This window comes from Coregonus lavaretus (genome assembly GCF_964263955.1).
Source record: "Coregonus lavaretus genome assembly, chromosome: 28".
Taxonomy (NCBI): domain Eukaryota; kingdom Metazoa; phylum Chordata; class Actinopteri; order Salmoniformes; family Salmonidae; genus Coregonus; species Coregonus lavaretus.
The window spans coordinates 24,379,851-24,396,526 of record NC_140015.1 but is presented as its reverse complement, the minus strand read 5'-3'; the positions used below and the strand labels follow the sequence as shown (position 1 = coordinate 24,396,526).

At 44.7% G+C, this 16,676-nt stretch overlaps 1 protein-coding gene and 1 long non-coding RNA gene across 4 annotated transcripts in view; one reads left to right on the top strand and one right to left on the bottom strand.

Moving 5' to 3' along the window:
- Positions 1–12,052, top strand: part of LOC311103417 (nucleobindin-1-like) — a 33,773-nt gene extending 21,721 nt beyond the window's left edge. The window contains exons 10-13 of the mRNA XM_084144984.1: positions 9,719–9,808; positions 9,899–10,072; positions 10,291–10,405; positions 10,518–12,052. Coding sequence (XP_084001110.1) covers positions 9,719–9,808; positions 9,899–10,072; positions 10,291–10,405; positions 10,518–10,606 — 468 coding nt within the window. The 3' untranslated portion in view covers positions 10,607–12,052. The remainder of the gene's footprint in view (positions 1–9,718; positions 9,809–9,898; positions 10,073–10,290; positions 10,406–10,517) is intronic.
- LOC311103419 lies at positions 1,086–3,732 on the bottom strand. Of its 3 annotated transcripts, XR_014610082.1 has the most exons (4): positions 3,518–3,732; positions 2,724–2,995; positions 1,919–2,682; positions 1,086–1,622 (listed from the first exon to the last, which is right to left on the bottom strand). It is a non-coding gene; the product is annotated as an uncharacterized lncRNA (long non-coding RNA). The 3 variants fall into 3 exon arrangements; XR_014610083.1 differs by lacking the exon at positions 3,518–3,732 and having other exon boundaries at positions 2,724–3,413; XR_014610084.1 differs by lacking the exon at positions 3,518–3,732 and having other exon boundaries at positions 1,945–2,682; positions 2,724–3,413.
- Positions 12,053–16,676: the final 4,624 nt, after the last annotated feature.

Below are 16,676 nucleotides of genomic sequence, written 5' to 3'. Positions count from 1 at the left end.
CTGTCTGTTCACCTCTCATCCCTTTTCTCTCTGTCTGTTAACCTCTCATCATTTTTCTCTCTGTCTGTTCACCTCATCCTTTCTCTCTGTGTCTGTTCACCTCTCATCCTTTCTCTCTCTCTGTGTCTGTTCACCTCTCATCCCTTCTCTCTCTCTCTCTCTCTGTGTCTGTTCACCTCATCCTTTCTCTCTCTCTGTGTCTGTTCACCTCTCATCCTTTCTGTGTCTGTTCACCTCTCATCCTTTCTCTGTCTGTTCACCTCTCATCCTTTCACTCTCTGTTCACCTCTCATCCTTTCACTCTCTCTCTGTCTGTTCACCTCTCATCCGTCTGTTCACCTCATCCTTTCTCTGTCTGTTCAGCTCTCATCCTTTCTCTCTGTGTGTTCACCTGTCATCCTTTCTCTCTGTTCACCTCTCATCCTTTCTCTCTGTGTCTGTTCACCTCTCATCCTTTCACTCTCTCTCTGTCTGTTCACCTCTCATCCTTTCTCTCTGTCTGTTCAGCTCTCATCCTTTCTCTCTCTGTCTGTTCAGCTCTCATCCTTTCTCTCTTTGTCTGTTCACCTCTCATACTTTCTCTCTCTCTGTCTGTCTGTTCACCTCATCCTTTCTCTGTCTGTCTGTTCACCTCATCCTTTCTCTGTCTGTCTGTTCACCTCATCCTTTCTCTCTGTGTCTGTTCACCTCTCATCCTTTCTCTCTCTGTCTGTTGACCTCTCATCCTTTCTCTCTCTGTCTGTTCACCTCTCATCCTTTTTCTCTCTGTGTCTGTTCACCTCTCATCCTTTCTCTCTGTGTCTGTTCACCTCTCATCCTTTCTCTCTGTGTCTGTTCACCTCTCATCCTTTCTCTCTCTCTGTCTGTTCACCTCTCATCCTTTCACTCTCTCTGTCTGTTCACCTCTCATCCTTTCACTCTCTCTCGGTCTGTTCACCTCTCATCCTTTCACTCTCTCTCGGTCTGTTCACCTCTCATCCTTTCTCTCTCTGTCGGTCTGTTCACCTCTCATCCTTTCTCTCTGTGTCTGTTCACCTCTCATCCTTTCTCTCTCTCTCTGTGTCTGTTCACCTCTATCCTTTCTCTCTCTCTGTGTCTGTTCACCTCTCATCCTTTCTCTCTGTGTCTGTTCACCTCTCATCCTTTCTCTCTCTCCCTGTGTCTGTTCACCTCTCATCCGTTCTCTCTCTGTTCACCTCTCATCCTTTCACTCTCTGTTCACCTCTCATCCTTTCACTCTCTCCCTGTCTGTTCACCTCTCATCCTTTCTCTCTGTGTCTGTTCATCTCTCATCCTTTCTCTCTCTGTCTGTTCACCTCATCCTTTCTCTGTCTGTCTGTTCACCTCATCCTTTCTCTCTGTGTCTGTTCACCTCTCATCCTTTCTCTCTCTCTCTGTCTGTTCACCTCTCATCCTTTCACTCTCTATCTGTCTGTTCACCTCTCATCCTTTCACTCTCTCTTTGTCTGTTCACCTCTCATCCTTTCACTCTCTCTTTGTCTGTTCACCTCGCATCCTTTCTCTCTGTCTGTTCACCTCTCATCCTTTCTCTGTCTGTTCACCTCATCCTTTCACTCTCTGTCTGTTCACCTCTCATCCTTTCTCTCTCTGTGTCTGTTCACCTCTCATCCTTTCTGTCTTTTCACCTCTCATCCTTTCTCTCTCTGTCTGTTCACCTCTCATCATTTCTCTGTCTGTCTGTTCACCTCTCATCCTTTCTCTCTCTCTGTCTGTCTGTTCACCTGTCATCCTTTCTCTCTGTGTCTGTTCACCTCTCATCCTTTCTCTCTCTGTCTGTTCACCTCATCCTTTTTCTCTCTGTCTGTTCACCTCTCATCCTTTCTCTCTCTCTCTGTGTCTGTTCACCTCTCATCCTTTCTCTGTCTGTTCACCTCTCATCCTTTCTCTGTCTGTTCACCTCTCATCCTTTCTCTGTCTGTTCACCTCTCATCCTTTCACTCTCTGTTCACCTCTCATCCTTTCACTCTCTCTCTGTCTGTTCACCTCATCCTTTCACTCTCTCTCTGTCTGTTCACCTCTCATCCTTTCTCTCTCTGTCTGTTCACCTCTCATCCTTTCTCTCTCTGTCTGTTCACCTCTCATCCTTTCTCTCTGTCTGTTCACCTCTCATCCTTTCACTCTCTCTTTGTCTGTTTACCTCTCATCCTTTCACTCTCTCTCTGTCTGTTTACCTCTCATCCTTTCTCTGTCTGTCTGTTCACCTCTCATCCTTTCTCTCTCTGTCTGTTCACCTCTCATCCTTTCTCTGTCTGTTCACCTCTCATCCTTTTTCTCTCTGTGTCTGTTCACCTCTCATCCTTTCTCTCTCTCTGTCTGTTCACCTCTCATCCTTTCACTCTCTCTGTCTGTTCACCTCTCATCCTTTCTCTCTCTCTCGGTCTGTTCACCTCTCATCCTTTCTCTCTCGGTCTGTTCACCTCTCATCCTTTCTCTCTCTGTCTGTCTGTTCACCTCATCCTTTCTCTCTGTGTCTGTTCACCTCTCATCCTTTCTCTCTCTCTCTGTGTCTGTTCACCTCTCTTCCTTTCTCTCTCTCTCTGTTCACCTCTCATCCTTTCACTCTCTCTTTGTCTGTTCACCTCTCTTCCTTTCTCTCTCTCTCTGTGTCTGTTCACCTCTCATCCTTTCTCTCTCTGTGTCTGTTCACCTCTCATCCTTTCTCTCTCTTGTTCACCTCTCATCCTTTCACTCTGTCTGTTCACCTCTCATCCTTTCACTCTGTCTGTTCACCTCTCATCCTTTCTCTCTGTCTGTTCACCTCTCATCCTTTCACTCTCTCTCTGTTCACCTCTCATCCTTTCACTCTCTCTGTGTCTGTTCACCTCTCATCCTTTCTCTCTCTCTGTGTCTGTTCACCTCTCATCCTTTCTCTCTGTGTCTGTTCACCTCTCATCCTTTCTCTCTCTCCCTGTGTCTGTTCACCTCTCATCCGTTCTCTCTCTGTTCACCTCTCATCCTTTCACTCTCTGTTCACCTCTCATCCTTTCACTCTCTCTCTGTCTGTTCACCTCTCATCCTTTCTCTCTGTGTCTGTTCATCTCTCATCCTTTCTCTCTCTGTCTGTTCACCTCATCCTTTCTCTGTCTGTCTGTTCACCTCATCCTTTCTCTCTGTGTCTGTTCACCTCTCATCCTTTCTCTCTCTCTCTGTCTGTTCACCTCTCATCCTTTCACTCTCTCTCTGTCTGTTCACCTCTCATCCTTTCACTCTCTCTTTGTCTGTTCACCTCGCATCCTTTCTCTCTGTCTGTTCACCTCTCATCCTTTCTCTCTCTCTCTGTCTGTTCACCTCTCATCCTTTCACTCTCTCTTTGTCTGTTCACCTCTCATCCTTTCACTCTCTCTTTGTCTGTTCACCTCGCATCCTTTCTCTCTGTCTGTTCACCTCTCATCCTTTCTCTGTCTGTTCACCTCTCATCCTTTCTCTGTCTGTTCACCTCATCCTTTCACTCTCTGTCTGTTCACCTCTCATCCTTTCTCTCTCTGTGTCTGTTCACCTCTCATCCTTTCACTCTCTGTTCACCTCTCATCCTTTCTGTCTTTTCACCTCTCATCCTTTCTCTCTCTGTCTGTTCACCTCTCATCATTTCTCTGTCTGTCTGTTCACCTCTCATCCTTTCTCTCTCTCTGTCTGTCTGTTCACCTGTCATCCTTTCTCTCTGTGTCTGTTCACCTCTCATCCTTTCTCTCTCTGTCTGTTCACCTCATCCTTTTTCTCTGTCTGTTAACCTCTCATCCTTTTTCTCTGTCTGTTCACCTCTCATCCTTTCTCTCTGTGTCTGTTCACCTCTCATCCTTTCTCTCTCTCTCTGTGTCTGTTCACCTCTCATCCTTTCTCTCTCTGTGTCTGTTCACCTCTCATCCTTTCTCTGTCTGTTCACCTCTCATCCTTTCACTCTCTGTTCACCTCTCATCCTTTCACTCTCTCTCTGTCTGTTCACCTCATCCTTTCACTCTCTCTCTGTCTGTTCACCTCTCATCCTTTCTCTCTCTGTCTGTTCACCTCTCATCCTTTCTCTCTCTGTCTGTTCACCTCTCATCCTTTCTCTCTGTCTGTTCACCTCTCATCCTTTCACTCTCTCTTTGTCTGTTTACCTCTCATCCTTTCACTCTCTCTCTGTCTGTTTACCTCTCATCCTTTCTCTGTCTGTCTGTTCACCTCTCATCCTTTCTCTCTCTGTCTGTTCACCTCTCATCCTTTCTCTGTCTGTTCACCTCTCATCCTTTTTCTCTCTGTGTCTGTTCACCTCTCATCCTTTCTCTCTGTCTGTTCACCTCTCATCCTTTCACTCTCTCTGTCTGTTCACCTCTCATCCTTTCTCTCTCTCTCGGTCTGTTCACCTCTCATCCTTTCTCTCTCGGTCTGTTCACCTCTCATCCTTTCTCTCTCTGTCTGTCTGTTCACCTCATCCTTTCTCTCTGTGTCTGTTCACCTCTCAACCTTTCACTCTCTCTTTGTCTGTTCACCTCTCTTCCTTTCTCTCTCTCTCTGTGTCTGTTCACCTCTCATTCTTTCTCTCTCTGTGTCTGTTCACCTCTCATCCTTTCTCTCTCTGTTCACCTCTCATCCTTTCACTCTGTCTGTTCACCTCTCATCCTTTCACTCTGTCTGTTCACCTCTCATCCTTTCTCTCTGTCTGTTCACCTCTCATCCTTTCACTCTCTCTCTGTTCACCTCTCATCCTTTCACTCTCTCTGTGTCTGTTCACCTCTCATCCTTTCACTCTCTCTCTGTCTGTTCACCTCTCATCCTTTCTCTCTCTGTCTGTTCACCTCTCATCCTTTCACTCTCTCTCTGTCTGTTCACCTGTCATCCTTTCTCTCTCTGTCTGTTCACCTCTCATCCTTTCTCTCTCTGTCTGTTCACCTCTCATCCTTTCACTCTCTCTCTGTCTGATCACCTCTCATCCTTTCTCTCTCTCTGTTCACCTTTCATCCTTTCTCTCTCTGTCTGTTCACCTCTCATCCTTTCTCTCTGTCTGTTCACCTCTCATCCTTTCACTCTCTCTTTGTCTGTTTACCTCTCATCCTTTCACTCTCTCTCTGTCTGTTTACCTCTTATCCTTTCTCTCTCTGTCTGTCTGTTCACCTGTCATCCTTTCTCTGTCTGTTCACCTCATCCTTTCTCTGTCTGTTCACCTCTCATCCTTTCTCTCTGTGTCTGTTCACCTCTCATCCTTTCTCTCTCTGTGTCCGTTCACCTCTCATCCTTTCACTCTCTGTTCACCTCTCATCCTTTCTCTCTCTCTCTGTGTCTATTCACCTCTCATCCTTTCTCTCTGTGTCTGTTCACCTCTCATCCTTTCTCTCTCTCTCTGTGTCTGTTCACCTCTCATCCTTTCTCTCTCTGTGTCTGTTCACCTCTCATCCTTTCTCTCTGTCTGTTCACCTCTCATCCTTTCTCTCTGTCTGTTCACCTCTCATCCTTTCTCTGTCTGTTCACCTCATCCTTTCACTCTCTCTCTCTGTTCACCTCTCATCCTTTCTCTCCGTATTCACCTCTCATCCTTTCTCTGTCTGTTCACCTCTCATCCTTTCACTCTCTCTCTGTCTGTTCACCTCTCATCCTTTCTCTCTCTCTCTCTCTCTGTCTGTTCACCTCTCATCCTTTCTCTGTCTGTCTGTTCACCTCTCATCCTTTCTCTCTGTGTCTGTTCACCTCTCATCCTTTCTCTCTCTGTCTGTTCACCTCATCCTTTTTCTCTCTGTCTGTTAACCTCTCATCCTTTTTCTCTGTCTGTTCACCTCTCATCCTTTCTCTCTCTCTGTGTCTGTTTACCTCTCATCCTTTCACTCTCTCTCTGTCTGTTTACCTCTCATCCTTTCTCTCTCTCTCTGTCTGTTCACCTCTCATCCTTTCTCTGTCTGTCTGTTCACCTGTCATCCTTTCTCTCTCTGTTCACCTCATCCTTTCTCTCTCTGTCTGTTCACCTCTCATCCTTTCTCTCTGTGTCTGTTCACCTCTCATCCTTTCTCTCTCTGTGTCTGTTCACCTCTCATCCTTTCACTCTCTGTTCACCTCTCATCCTTTCTCTCTCTCTCTGTGTCTGTTCACCTCTCATCCTTTCTCTCTCTGTGTCTGTTCACCTCTCATCCTTTCTCTGTCTGTTCACCTCTCATCCTTTCACTTTCTGTTCACCTCTCATCCTTTCACTCTCTCTCTGTCTGTTCACCTCTCATCCTTTCTCTGTCTGTTCACCTCTCATCCTTTCTCTCTCTGTCTGTTCACCTCTCATCCTTTCTCTCTGTCTGTTCACCTCTCATCCTTTCACTCTCTTTGTCTGTTTACCTCTCATCCTTTCACTCTCTCTTTGTCTGTTTACCTCTCATCCTTTCACTCTCTCTGTCTGTTTACCTCTCATCCTTTCTCTCTCTGTCTGTTCACCTCTCATCCTTTCTCTCTCTGTCTGTCTGTTCACCTGTCATCCTTTCTCTCTCTGTTCACCTCATCCTTTCTCTCTGTGTCTGTTCACCTCTCATCCTTTCTTTCTCTGTGTCTGTTCACCTCTCATCCTTTCACTCTCTGTTCACCTCTCATCCTTTCTGTCTGTTCACCTCTCATCCTTTCACTCTCTCTCTGTTCACCTCTCATCCTTTCACTCTCTCTCTCTGTTCACCTCTCATCCTTTCACTCTCTCTTTGTCTGTTCACCTCTCATCCTTTCTCTCTCTCTCTGTGTCTGTTCACCTCTCATCCTTTCTCTCTCTGTGTCTGTTCACCTCTCATCCTTTCTCTCTCATCCTTTCACTCTGTCTGTTCACCTCTCATCCTTTCTCTCTGTCTGTTCACCTCTCATCCTTTCTCTGTCTGTTCACCTCTCATCCTTTCACTCTCTCTCTGTTCACCTCTCATCCTTTCACTCTCTCTGTGTCTGTTCACCTCTCATCATTTCACACTCTCTCTGTCTGTTCACCTCTCATCCTTTCTGTCTGTTCACCTCTCATCCTTTCACTCTCTCTCTGTTCACCTCTCATCCTTTCACTCTCTCTGTGTCTGTTTACCTCTCATCCTTTCACTCTCTTTGTCTGTTTACCTCTCATCCTTTCACTCTCTCTTTGTCTGTTTACCTCTCATCCTTTCACTCTCTCTGTCTGTTTACCTCTCATCCTTTCTCTCTCTCTCTGTCTGTTCACCTCTCATCCTTTCTCTGTCTGTCTGTTCACCTGTCATCCTTTCTCTCTCTGTTCACCTCATCCTTTCTCTCTCTGTCTGTTCACCTCTCATCCTTTCTCTCTGTGTCTGTTCACCTCTCATCCTTTCTCTCTCTGTGTCTGTTCACGTCTCATCCTTTCACTCTCTGTTCACCTCTCATCCTTTCTCTCTCTCTCTGTGTCTATTCACCTCTCATCCTTTCTCTCTGTGTCTGTTCACCTCTCATCCTTTCTCTCTCTCTCTGTGTCTGTTCACCTCTCATCCTTTCTCTCTCTGTCTGTTCACCTGTCATCCTTTCTCTGTGTCTGTTCACCTGTCATCCTTTCTCTCTCTGTCTGTTCACCTCTCATCCTTTCACTCTCTGTTCACCTCTCATCCTTTTTTCTCTGTCTGTTCACCTCTCATCCTTTCACTCTCTCTCTGTCTGTTCACCTCTCATCCTTTCACTCTCTCTCTGTCTGTTTACCTCTCATCCTTTCACTCTCTCTCTCTGTTCACCTCTCATCCTTTCTCTCCGTATTCACCTCTCATCCTTTCACTCTCTCTCTGTCCATTCACCTCTCATCCTTTCTCTCTCTCTCTCTCTGTCTGTTCACCTCTCATCCTTTCACTCTCTCTCTCTGTTCACCTCTCATCATTTCTCTCCGTATTCACCTCTCATCCTTTCTCTGTCTGTTCACCTCTCATCCTTTCACTCTCTCTCTGTCTGTTCACCTCTCATCCTTTCACTCTCTCTCTCTGTTCACCTCTCATCCTTTCTCTCCGTATTCACCTCTCATCCTTTCTCTGTCTGTTCACCTCTCATCCTTTCACTCTCTCTCTGTCTGTTCACCTCATCCTTTCTCTCTCTCTCTCTCTGTCTGTTCACCTCTCATCCTTTCTCTCTCTCTGTCTGTTCACCTCTCATCCTTTCTCTCTCTCTCTGTCTGTTCACCTCTCATCCTTTCACTCTCTCTCTGTCTGTTCACCTCTCATCCTTTCACTCTCTCGCTGTCTGTTCACCTCTCATCCTTTCTCTCTCTCTCTGTCTGTTCACCTCTCATCCTTTCACTCTCTCTCTCTGTTCACCTCTCATCCTTTCTCTCCGTATTCACCTCTCATCCTTTCTCTGTCTGTTCACCTCTCATCCTTTCACTCTCTCTCTGTCTGTTCACCTCTCATCCTTTCTCTCTCTCTCTCTCTGTCTGTTCACCTCTCATCCTTTCACTCTCTCTCTCTGTTCACCTCTCATCCTTTCTCTCCGTATTCACCTCTCATCCTTTCTCTCTCTGTCTGTTCACCTCTCATCCTTTCACTCTCTCTCTGTCTGTTCACCTCTCATCCTTTCACTCTCTCTCTCTGTTCACCTCTCATCCTTTCTCTCCGTATTCACCTCTCATCCTTTCTCTGTCTGTTCACCTCTCATCCTTTCACTCTCTCTCTGTCTGTTCACCTCTCATCCTTTCTCTCTCTCTCTCTCTGTCTGTTCACCTCTCATCCTTTCTCTCTCTCTCTCTCTGTCTGTTCACCTCTCATCCTTTCTCTCTCTCTCTGTCTGTTCACCTCTCATCCTTTCACTCTCTCTCTGTCTGTTCACCTCTCATCCTTTCACTCTCTCGCTGTCTGTTCACCTCTCATCCTTTCTCTCTCTCTCTGTCTGTTCACCTCTCATCCTTTCACTCTCTCTCTCTGTTCACCTCTCATCCTTTCTCTCCGTATTCACCTCTCATCCTTTCTCTGTCTGTTCACCTCTCATCCTTTCACTCTCTCTCTGTCTGTTCACCTCTCATCCTTTCTCTCTCTCTCTCTCTGTCTGTTCACCTCTCATCCTTTCTCTCTCTCTGTCTGTTCACCTCTCATCCTTTCTCTCTCTCTCTGTCTGTTCACCTCTCATCCTTTCACTCTCTCTCTGTCTGTTCACCTCTCATCCTTTCACTCTCTCGCTGTCTGTTCACCTCTCATCCTTTCTCTCTCTCTCTGTCTGTTCACCTCTCATCCTTTCACTCTCTCTCTCTGTTCACCTCTCATCCTTTCTCTCCGTATTCACCTCTCATCCTTTCTCTGTCTGTTCACCTCTCATCCTTTCACTCTCTCTCTGTCTGTTCACCTCTCATCCTTTCTCTCTCTCTCTCTCTCTCTCTGTCCACCTCTCATCCTTTCTCTCTCTGTCTGTTCACCTCTCATCCTTTCTCTCTCTCTCTGTCTGTTCACCTCTCATCCTTTCACTCTCTCTCTGTCTGTTCACCTCTCATCCTTTCACTCTCTCGCTGTCTGTTCACCTCTCATCCTTTCTCTCTCTCTCTGTCTGTTCACCTCTCATCCTTTCTCTCGCTCTCTCTGTCTATTCACCTCTCATCCTTTCACTCTCTCTCTGTCTGTTCACCTCTCATCCTTTCACTCTCTCTCTGTCTGTTCACCTCTCATCCTTTCTCTCTGTCTGTTCACCTCTCATCCTTTCTCTGTGTCTGCTCACATCTCATCCTTTCTCTCTCTGTGTCTGTTCACCTCTCATCCTTTCACTCTATCTGTTATCTATTACTTTTTTCAGCTGTTTTCTGTTTTGACAGGTGGACATGAATCAAGATCGACTCGTCAGCCTGGAAGAGTTCCTTAAATCAACAGACAAGAAAGAGTTCAACAGCCCTAAAGAATGGGATGTATGTAAGGGAGGGACTTTGGGTAGATTTATAGCTTGTGTGTTGCGTCATGTCAGACTCCACTCATATTCGTCTTCCCCATCCCTCCAGACTTTAGACGACACCAAGCCGGTGTTCACAGAGGCTGAGCTCCAGCGGTTTGAGGCGGAGCTGCGGACCAAGGAGGAGGAGCTGGGAAGGAGGGCGGAGTCTCTTCGTCAGGAGCAGGATCTGCTGAAGGAGAGGGGCAAGGCCCTGGAAGCCCAGAGACGAGAGTACCAACAGGTAGACAACCACTACTTACTCTACGTAGTGGTAATGGAGGATATCTATCTGTCCATCAATACACTGTGTATAGCCATACTATGAACAGCAAAATACTGTCAAATAAGCCATACTCTCACTATAGCGATTATACCGTCAATGAAATATGAAACTATGAGTAGCCATATGATTATTATTGAAGGAATTATGACTCAGAAATGTTTATCTGATTCTGTCAGGCAGTACTAGAGATGTCTCAGAGGAAGGAGAAACAGGCAGTGGAGGGGCAGCCTCCTACGGGTCCTAACGGAGAACTACAGTTCCACCAAGAGATGCAGAAACTGGAAGATCAAGGTAAATGAGATGGGAGGAGTTTAAAAAGAGCGGGATGGAGTGAGTTGGGGACATTTTTGCTTTTGTCTCCTTCTTTCAGTAATGGAATGTTCTCTCTCGCGCTCTCATTCAGGTGCTAAAGCTCCTGTTGAACAAGAAGTCCAAGAGGCCCACAATAACCTGCCTGCAGAACCACCACAGAACCTGCCCATACACACCTAATACAGCACTCTGATACACATAGGGTTGCAAAGGGAGGGTAGGGTTGCAAACTTTCACATAGGGTTGCAAACTTTCTAAGTTTACCAGTAAACTACCAGAATTTTGGTAACTTTCAAGGAATATATGGAATTTCATCAGATGACATCTAGTGTCCTTCTTTGGTACTTCAGATTATCACAGGTGTCTTTGAGCATGGTTACATTCACACAATAACACAATTTTGTTTAAAACATTTACATGTTTGCAAGAAGAAGGATTTCCCTAATAATCCTGTTTACATGGACACATCTGAAATGCGGCTACTGATGGGACAATCTAAAAAAAACGTTTGACCACAGTGGCCATGTTATTTTTGCAAAACCTTTTTGATTGTGAGTTGGGACATATAAAGTTTGTATGTGAAAACTATTTCTAATGTGCATACTTTGTTTTTCCAAACTCACTTTACTCGTGCATAAGAGAGCGGGAGTCTTGCGTTACTGGTGCTGGCACATGCTCAGATCACACAGCTAGAATGCCGATTTAAGGTGTTTACATGCCCTAATCATTCAAAAGATTGCTCAGAAAACCAGATGTTTTAATCGGCGTATGCTTGCTTAGATATGGACCGTACGCCGATTTAAGATAAGCAGAGTAAGGTGTTTACATGACTATTTCCATACTAGGCCTACTGCCATAATCAATTTAATATCGAATTATTAGTGCGTATGTAAATGTATTCATGAATTATCTCTTGCCCTCTGTGTGGCCTTATCACATGTAAAATATATACATTAATCGAATAAGATGTTTTTAAAATAACAAATAAAATGACAACGCTGTAAAACATCCTAAATATAAACCATCAATTTAGTGAATGCCATTAGTGTTTAATATGAGGTTTTCAGAAAATATCCTTTGTATTTCTTTTACACACTTTTTATTTTACTATGTCTTTGTTGTAAATGTATTGGGGCCAAACTGGTGACAGTTGGAAACAGTAGTTGGAAAAGTTTGCGGAGTTAATTGAAAATAATGCAATTGTTGATTAGATGCTTTTTTCATTAATTAGGCTGTTTTCTCTTGAACCATAGTCTATCCACTAGAAACTCATGGACGATATGGACACAGATATAAAAATGTTATACTATATATGAATAAAAAATGTTTTAGTTAAAGTATAAATTACCAAAGTTACCATAGATTGCCATAGATTACCTGTTAATTACCAATATTAGAGGATTCCAGTAAGTTTGGTAAAATACTGGTAGCTTTGCAACCCTAAATAAACACACACACACTCTCACAGGAACACATCTCTTTCACTGACACACATATCCAGATGGTTCAGCAGATTACATCATACAGCACAAGTGTACAACCCCAGTCAGTCAGTCAGTCAGGCACATCGTATCGTCCCCTACCTATCTCTGGTTTACATTTTATCTCAATAAATTATTCAACTCACTGGACCTAGCCTTCTTCATTTGAAATTCTCTGTCAGGCCTGTGAAGTGACAGTCTACAGAGGACTACACTATTCTGTCCTTATGTTGTCTGTCTGTGTGTTGTATACCTAGCTTGCTATTTCCACTGTTTCCCCCCCAAATGTCACATTTCTGATTCGTGACCTCTAACCCTTTCCCAGATGAGGTACATTGTTTGAAAATTTAATTCCCCTGCCCTTCTGCCCTCACACACTCCTCTAGTTGACCTTTGACCTCTCATGCCAATAACTGATTTGTCTATTGGTCGCTGGGATCTTGCATGTTTCTGTGCATTGTTGTTTTTCCAGCCTTATCCCTTTTGGCATCGCCCTTCTTATTTTAAATGTAATTTAAACATTCTGTTGAAGGAATGAATCCCTTAGTTGTCTCTGTACTGTACTGTGCTCTCTCCTTTCCTCTGCTGTTGTCCAGTGGTATGGTTCCCTTGGGAGTATGTGCTCATCCTTGTTGTCGTCCCATGGAATGGGTCCCCTGGCACACAGTGCATTCCTACCCTGCATTCCACTCACCCCCTGACCCCCGGTGACCTCAATGATGTCCTCACTGCCCCTCCTCTCTGGGTGGCCATGCAGCTGTCAGCTGTCAATCACTCTGCTGGTGGTGACATCACTGCTCAGGGATGGACACATCTGTGTGTTTAGCAACATCTGAAAGTAAACTGTCATATTTCTTCAAAATGTTCTATTTTTTATTCTCATTCTGGTAGTAAGTGAGAAAAGTCTGTGACAACATAAAGGAGAGACAGCTGGATGTGATCTCAAGTTATGAGCAACATACAGTGGGGAAAAAAAGGATTTAGTCAGCCACCAATTGTGCAAGTTCTCCCACTTAAAAAGATGAGAGAGGCCTGTAATTTTCATCATAGGTACACGTCAACTATGACAGACAAAATGAGGAAAAAAATTCCAGAAAATCACATTGTAGGATTTTTAATGAATTTATTTGCAAATTATGGTGGAAAATAAGTATTTGGTCAATAACAAAAGTTTCTCAATACTTTGTTATATACCCTTTGTTGGCAATGACACAGGTCAAACGTTTTCTGTAAGTCTTCACAAGGTTTTCACACACTGTTGCTGGTATTTTGGCCCATTCCTCCATGCAGATCTCCTCTAGAGCACTGTGGTCCTCTGTAGCTCAGCTGGTAGAGCACGGCGCTTGTAACGCCAAGGTAGTGGGTTCGATCCCCGGGACCACCCATACACAAAAATGTATGCACGCATGACTGTAAGTCGCTTTGGATAAAAGCGTCTGCTAAATGGCATATTATATTATATTATTATATGTTTTGGGGCTGTCGCTGGGCAACACGGACTTTCAACTCCCTCCAAAGATTTTCTATGGGGTTGAGATCTGGAGACTGGCTAGGCCACTCCAGGACCTTGAAATGCTTCTTACGAAGCCACTCCTTCGTTGCCCGGGCGGTGTGTTTGGGATCATTGTCATGCTGAAAGACCCAGCCACGTTTCATCTTCAATGCCCTTGCTGATGGAAGGAGGTTTTCACTCAAAATCTCACGATACATGGCCCCATTCATTCTTTCCTTTACCCGGATCAGTCGTCCTGGTCCCTTTGCAGAAAAACAGCCCCAAAGCATGATGTTTCCACCCCCATGCTTCACAGTAGGTATGGTGTTCTTTGGATGCAACTCAGCATTCTTTGTCCTCCAAACACGACGAGTTGAGTTTTTACCAAAAAGTTCTATTTTGGTTTCATCTGACCATATGACATTCTCCCAGTCCTCTTCTGGATCATCCACATGCACTCTAGCAAACTTCAGACGGGCCTGGACATGTACTGGCTTAAGCAGGGGGACACGTCTCGCACTGCAGGATTTGAGTCCCTGGCGGCGTAATGTGTTACTGATGGTAGGCTTTGTTACTTTGGTCCCAGCTCTCTGCAGGTCATTCACTAGGTCCCCCCGTGTGGTTCTGGGATTTTTGCTCACCACGGGGTGAGATCTTGCATGGAGCCCCAGATCGAGGGAGATTATCAGTGGTCTTGTATGTCTTCCATTTCCTAATAATTGCTCCCACAGTTGATTTCTTCAAACCAAGCTGCTTACCTATTGCAGATTCAGTCTTCCCAGCCTGGTGCAGGTCTACAATTTTGTTTCTGGTGTCCTTTGACAGCTCTTTGGTCTTGGCCATAGTGGAGTTTGGAGTGTGACTGTTTGAGGTTGTGGACAGGTGTCTTTTATACTGATAACAAGTTCAAACAGGTGCCATTAATACAGGTAACGAGTGGAGGACAGAGGAGCCTCTTAAAGAAGTTACAGGTCTGTGAGAGCCAGAAATCTTGCTTGTTTGTAGTTGACCAAATACTTATTTTCCACCATAATTTGCAAATAAATTCATTAAAAATCCTACAATGTGATTTTCAGGATTTTTTTTCTCAATTTGTCTGTCATAGTTGACGTGTACCTATGATGAAAATTACAGGCCTCTCTCATCTTTTTAAGTGGGAGAACTTGCACAATTGGTGGCTGACTAAATACCTTTTTTCCCCACTGTAAGTTATATATGATCGTGACCATTTTGAGCGTCTTCTATACGGTTGGACAACATGCAGTACCAGAGCAACACAGCAGATGATGGTAGACACACTGATCAAGCTGAGTGTCCCTCACACAGATTTATGTAACTGTCTTTACTTTTTTATCTAAAAAGGAATAATTTTTTAGCTTTGATATTTACAGCTCCTCGCCTCCATGTTGGGGGGGGGGGGGGGGGGGGGGTTACTTGATGAGTTGGTTATGAAAGTGACCTGTGTTACCTTGTTCTTATGTGTCCAATGTCCATAGCCTGAGGCCCAGCACAGCCTCTGTTCTCATGTCTTAGTTCTCTGAATAGAACAACTGACTGTCTGTCTGTCTCTCTGCCTGTGACCTTTGGAATCCCCAATGAACCCCACTGGAACCTCAAGGAATCACCAGTTAATAATAGGAAATTATACCACTATGGAATGATACTAGTATTAGATATAGTACTGATGCTGCTGACACATGATGGCTTCTTCTGCATCATCATCTCCAGATCAGAGCGCCTGTAATTAGGCCATGGTGCAGTATCCATATTGACCTGCAGAGGGAGACATTGAGTCAGTGCAGAAACAGCACAAATGTGGAAAGATATGGACACAGAGTACTTTCTGTCATTAGCCTCTCTCTCCTATTGAGAGCTTTGTATAAAAACACCCATACATTTGGGCTGTTTACCAAAACAATATGCCTACAGATCAATAAAATTACATAAAAAAACATGAACAGTTACTCTCTGCTGTGAGTCAAATGATATGGGATCATCATCTTCCAGCATCACAGGAACAAACTGTCCAGATGGGCTTTCTGTTAGACATTGTGCTGAGCTTTCGCTAATAGACCTTATTCAGATAAAGGTAGTTTAAAAAGCACAGAAATGTGCCAATTCACAGTGTGTGGGTGTGCTTCTCATCTGGTCTGGTGTCTTCTGAGGGGAGGCATCAGTGACAGCCAGTCCTCTCCCTGCAACAGCAAGGTATATGACAGAGTTGCTGAAACCTGTTGTGTCATATGTGTCCTATCCATTGTCACTATCTGCACACTGTGGAATCTCAGAGAGCAAGTCTTTGGAACAATAGCAGTATTTGTGATTTGGCATGAGATGGACGAGGGATTTAAATGTTGGTAATGGGCAGATCAAGTGTCTTCTCAATAAGGTCTTTGGCCAAAGAGTGGTGGATTACAAATGTATCCGAAGGAAAGAAGAGAAAGGGCATCAGGGGAGACAGGGACTGAGGATCCGTTTGGCCCCTCTGAGGTCAGACTGCTGCCACCTCTGGTCTGACCCTGACCTTAGTCTGACCTGGAAGGAAGGAAGGGGGGGGGGGGGTTATATGATAAACTATGCAATGGACTCACTTTTCTGTCTGACAATTATTGGTTTTGACATCACATCTGTCCTTATCTGAAGTGGGGACCAGCAGACATACTCAGATGATTGACACATTAATTCTACTGAGTGCCTCGGCAATAGCTTTCTGTCTCTTCTCCAAAGGAAAGATTATTGCCTATTTGAATGCTCTCTCTGTGCATTACAGTGACATCATCCTCTAAGAGAAAATTACGTCATCCCTTCCGGGACTCTTCTAACCACCCCAACCAATTGAGCTGAAACCAATTTAAATGTATTCTATTGGCTCTGCCAGTTCCAGAAACCGCCTTCTCTTGCCTTTGGTTGGTTGAAGTGTAACCGGTGCCCTGTGGTGATTGGTGTCAACTGCACATCTGTCTGTGCGTCCGACCATGAAAAGAATACAGAGGTGGAGATGACTAGCGGGTAATTTGGTTTTGACATTTATAGACTGTTTGCATTTCTGTAGAAATACGTTCAAATCCATGATATACACAGTTTAATTTAGAAAGATCCGAAAAGAACACAGCATTTGATCATAAACCATATTTAGGCCTGAACATTTAAGGACCCACTCTGCACAACAAAACATTAAATGGTGAAATATGGAATATTTGGCATATACATAGCTTTATTGTGTGTGTGTGTGTGTGTGTGTGTGTGTGGGGGGGGGGGGGGGGGGGGGGGGGGGGGG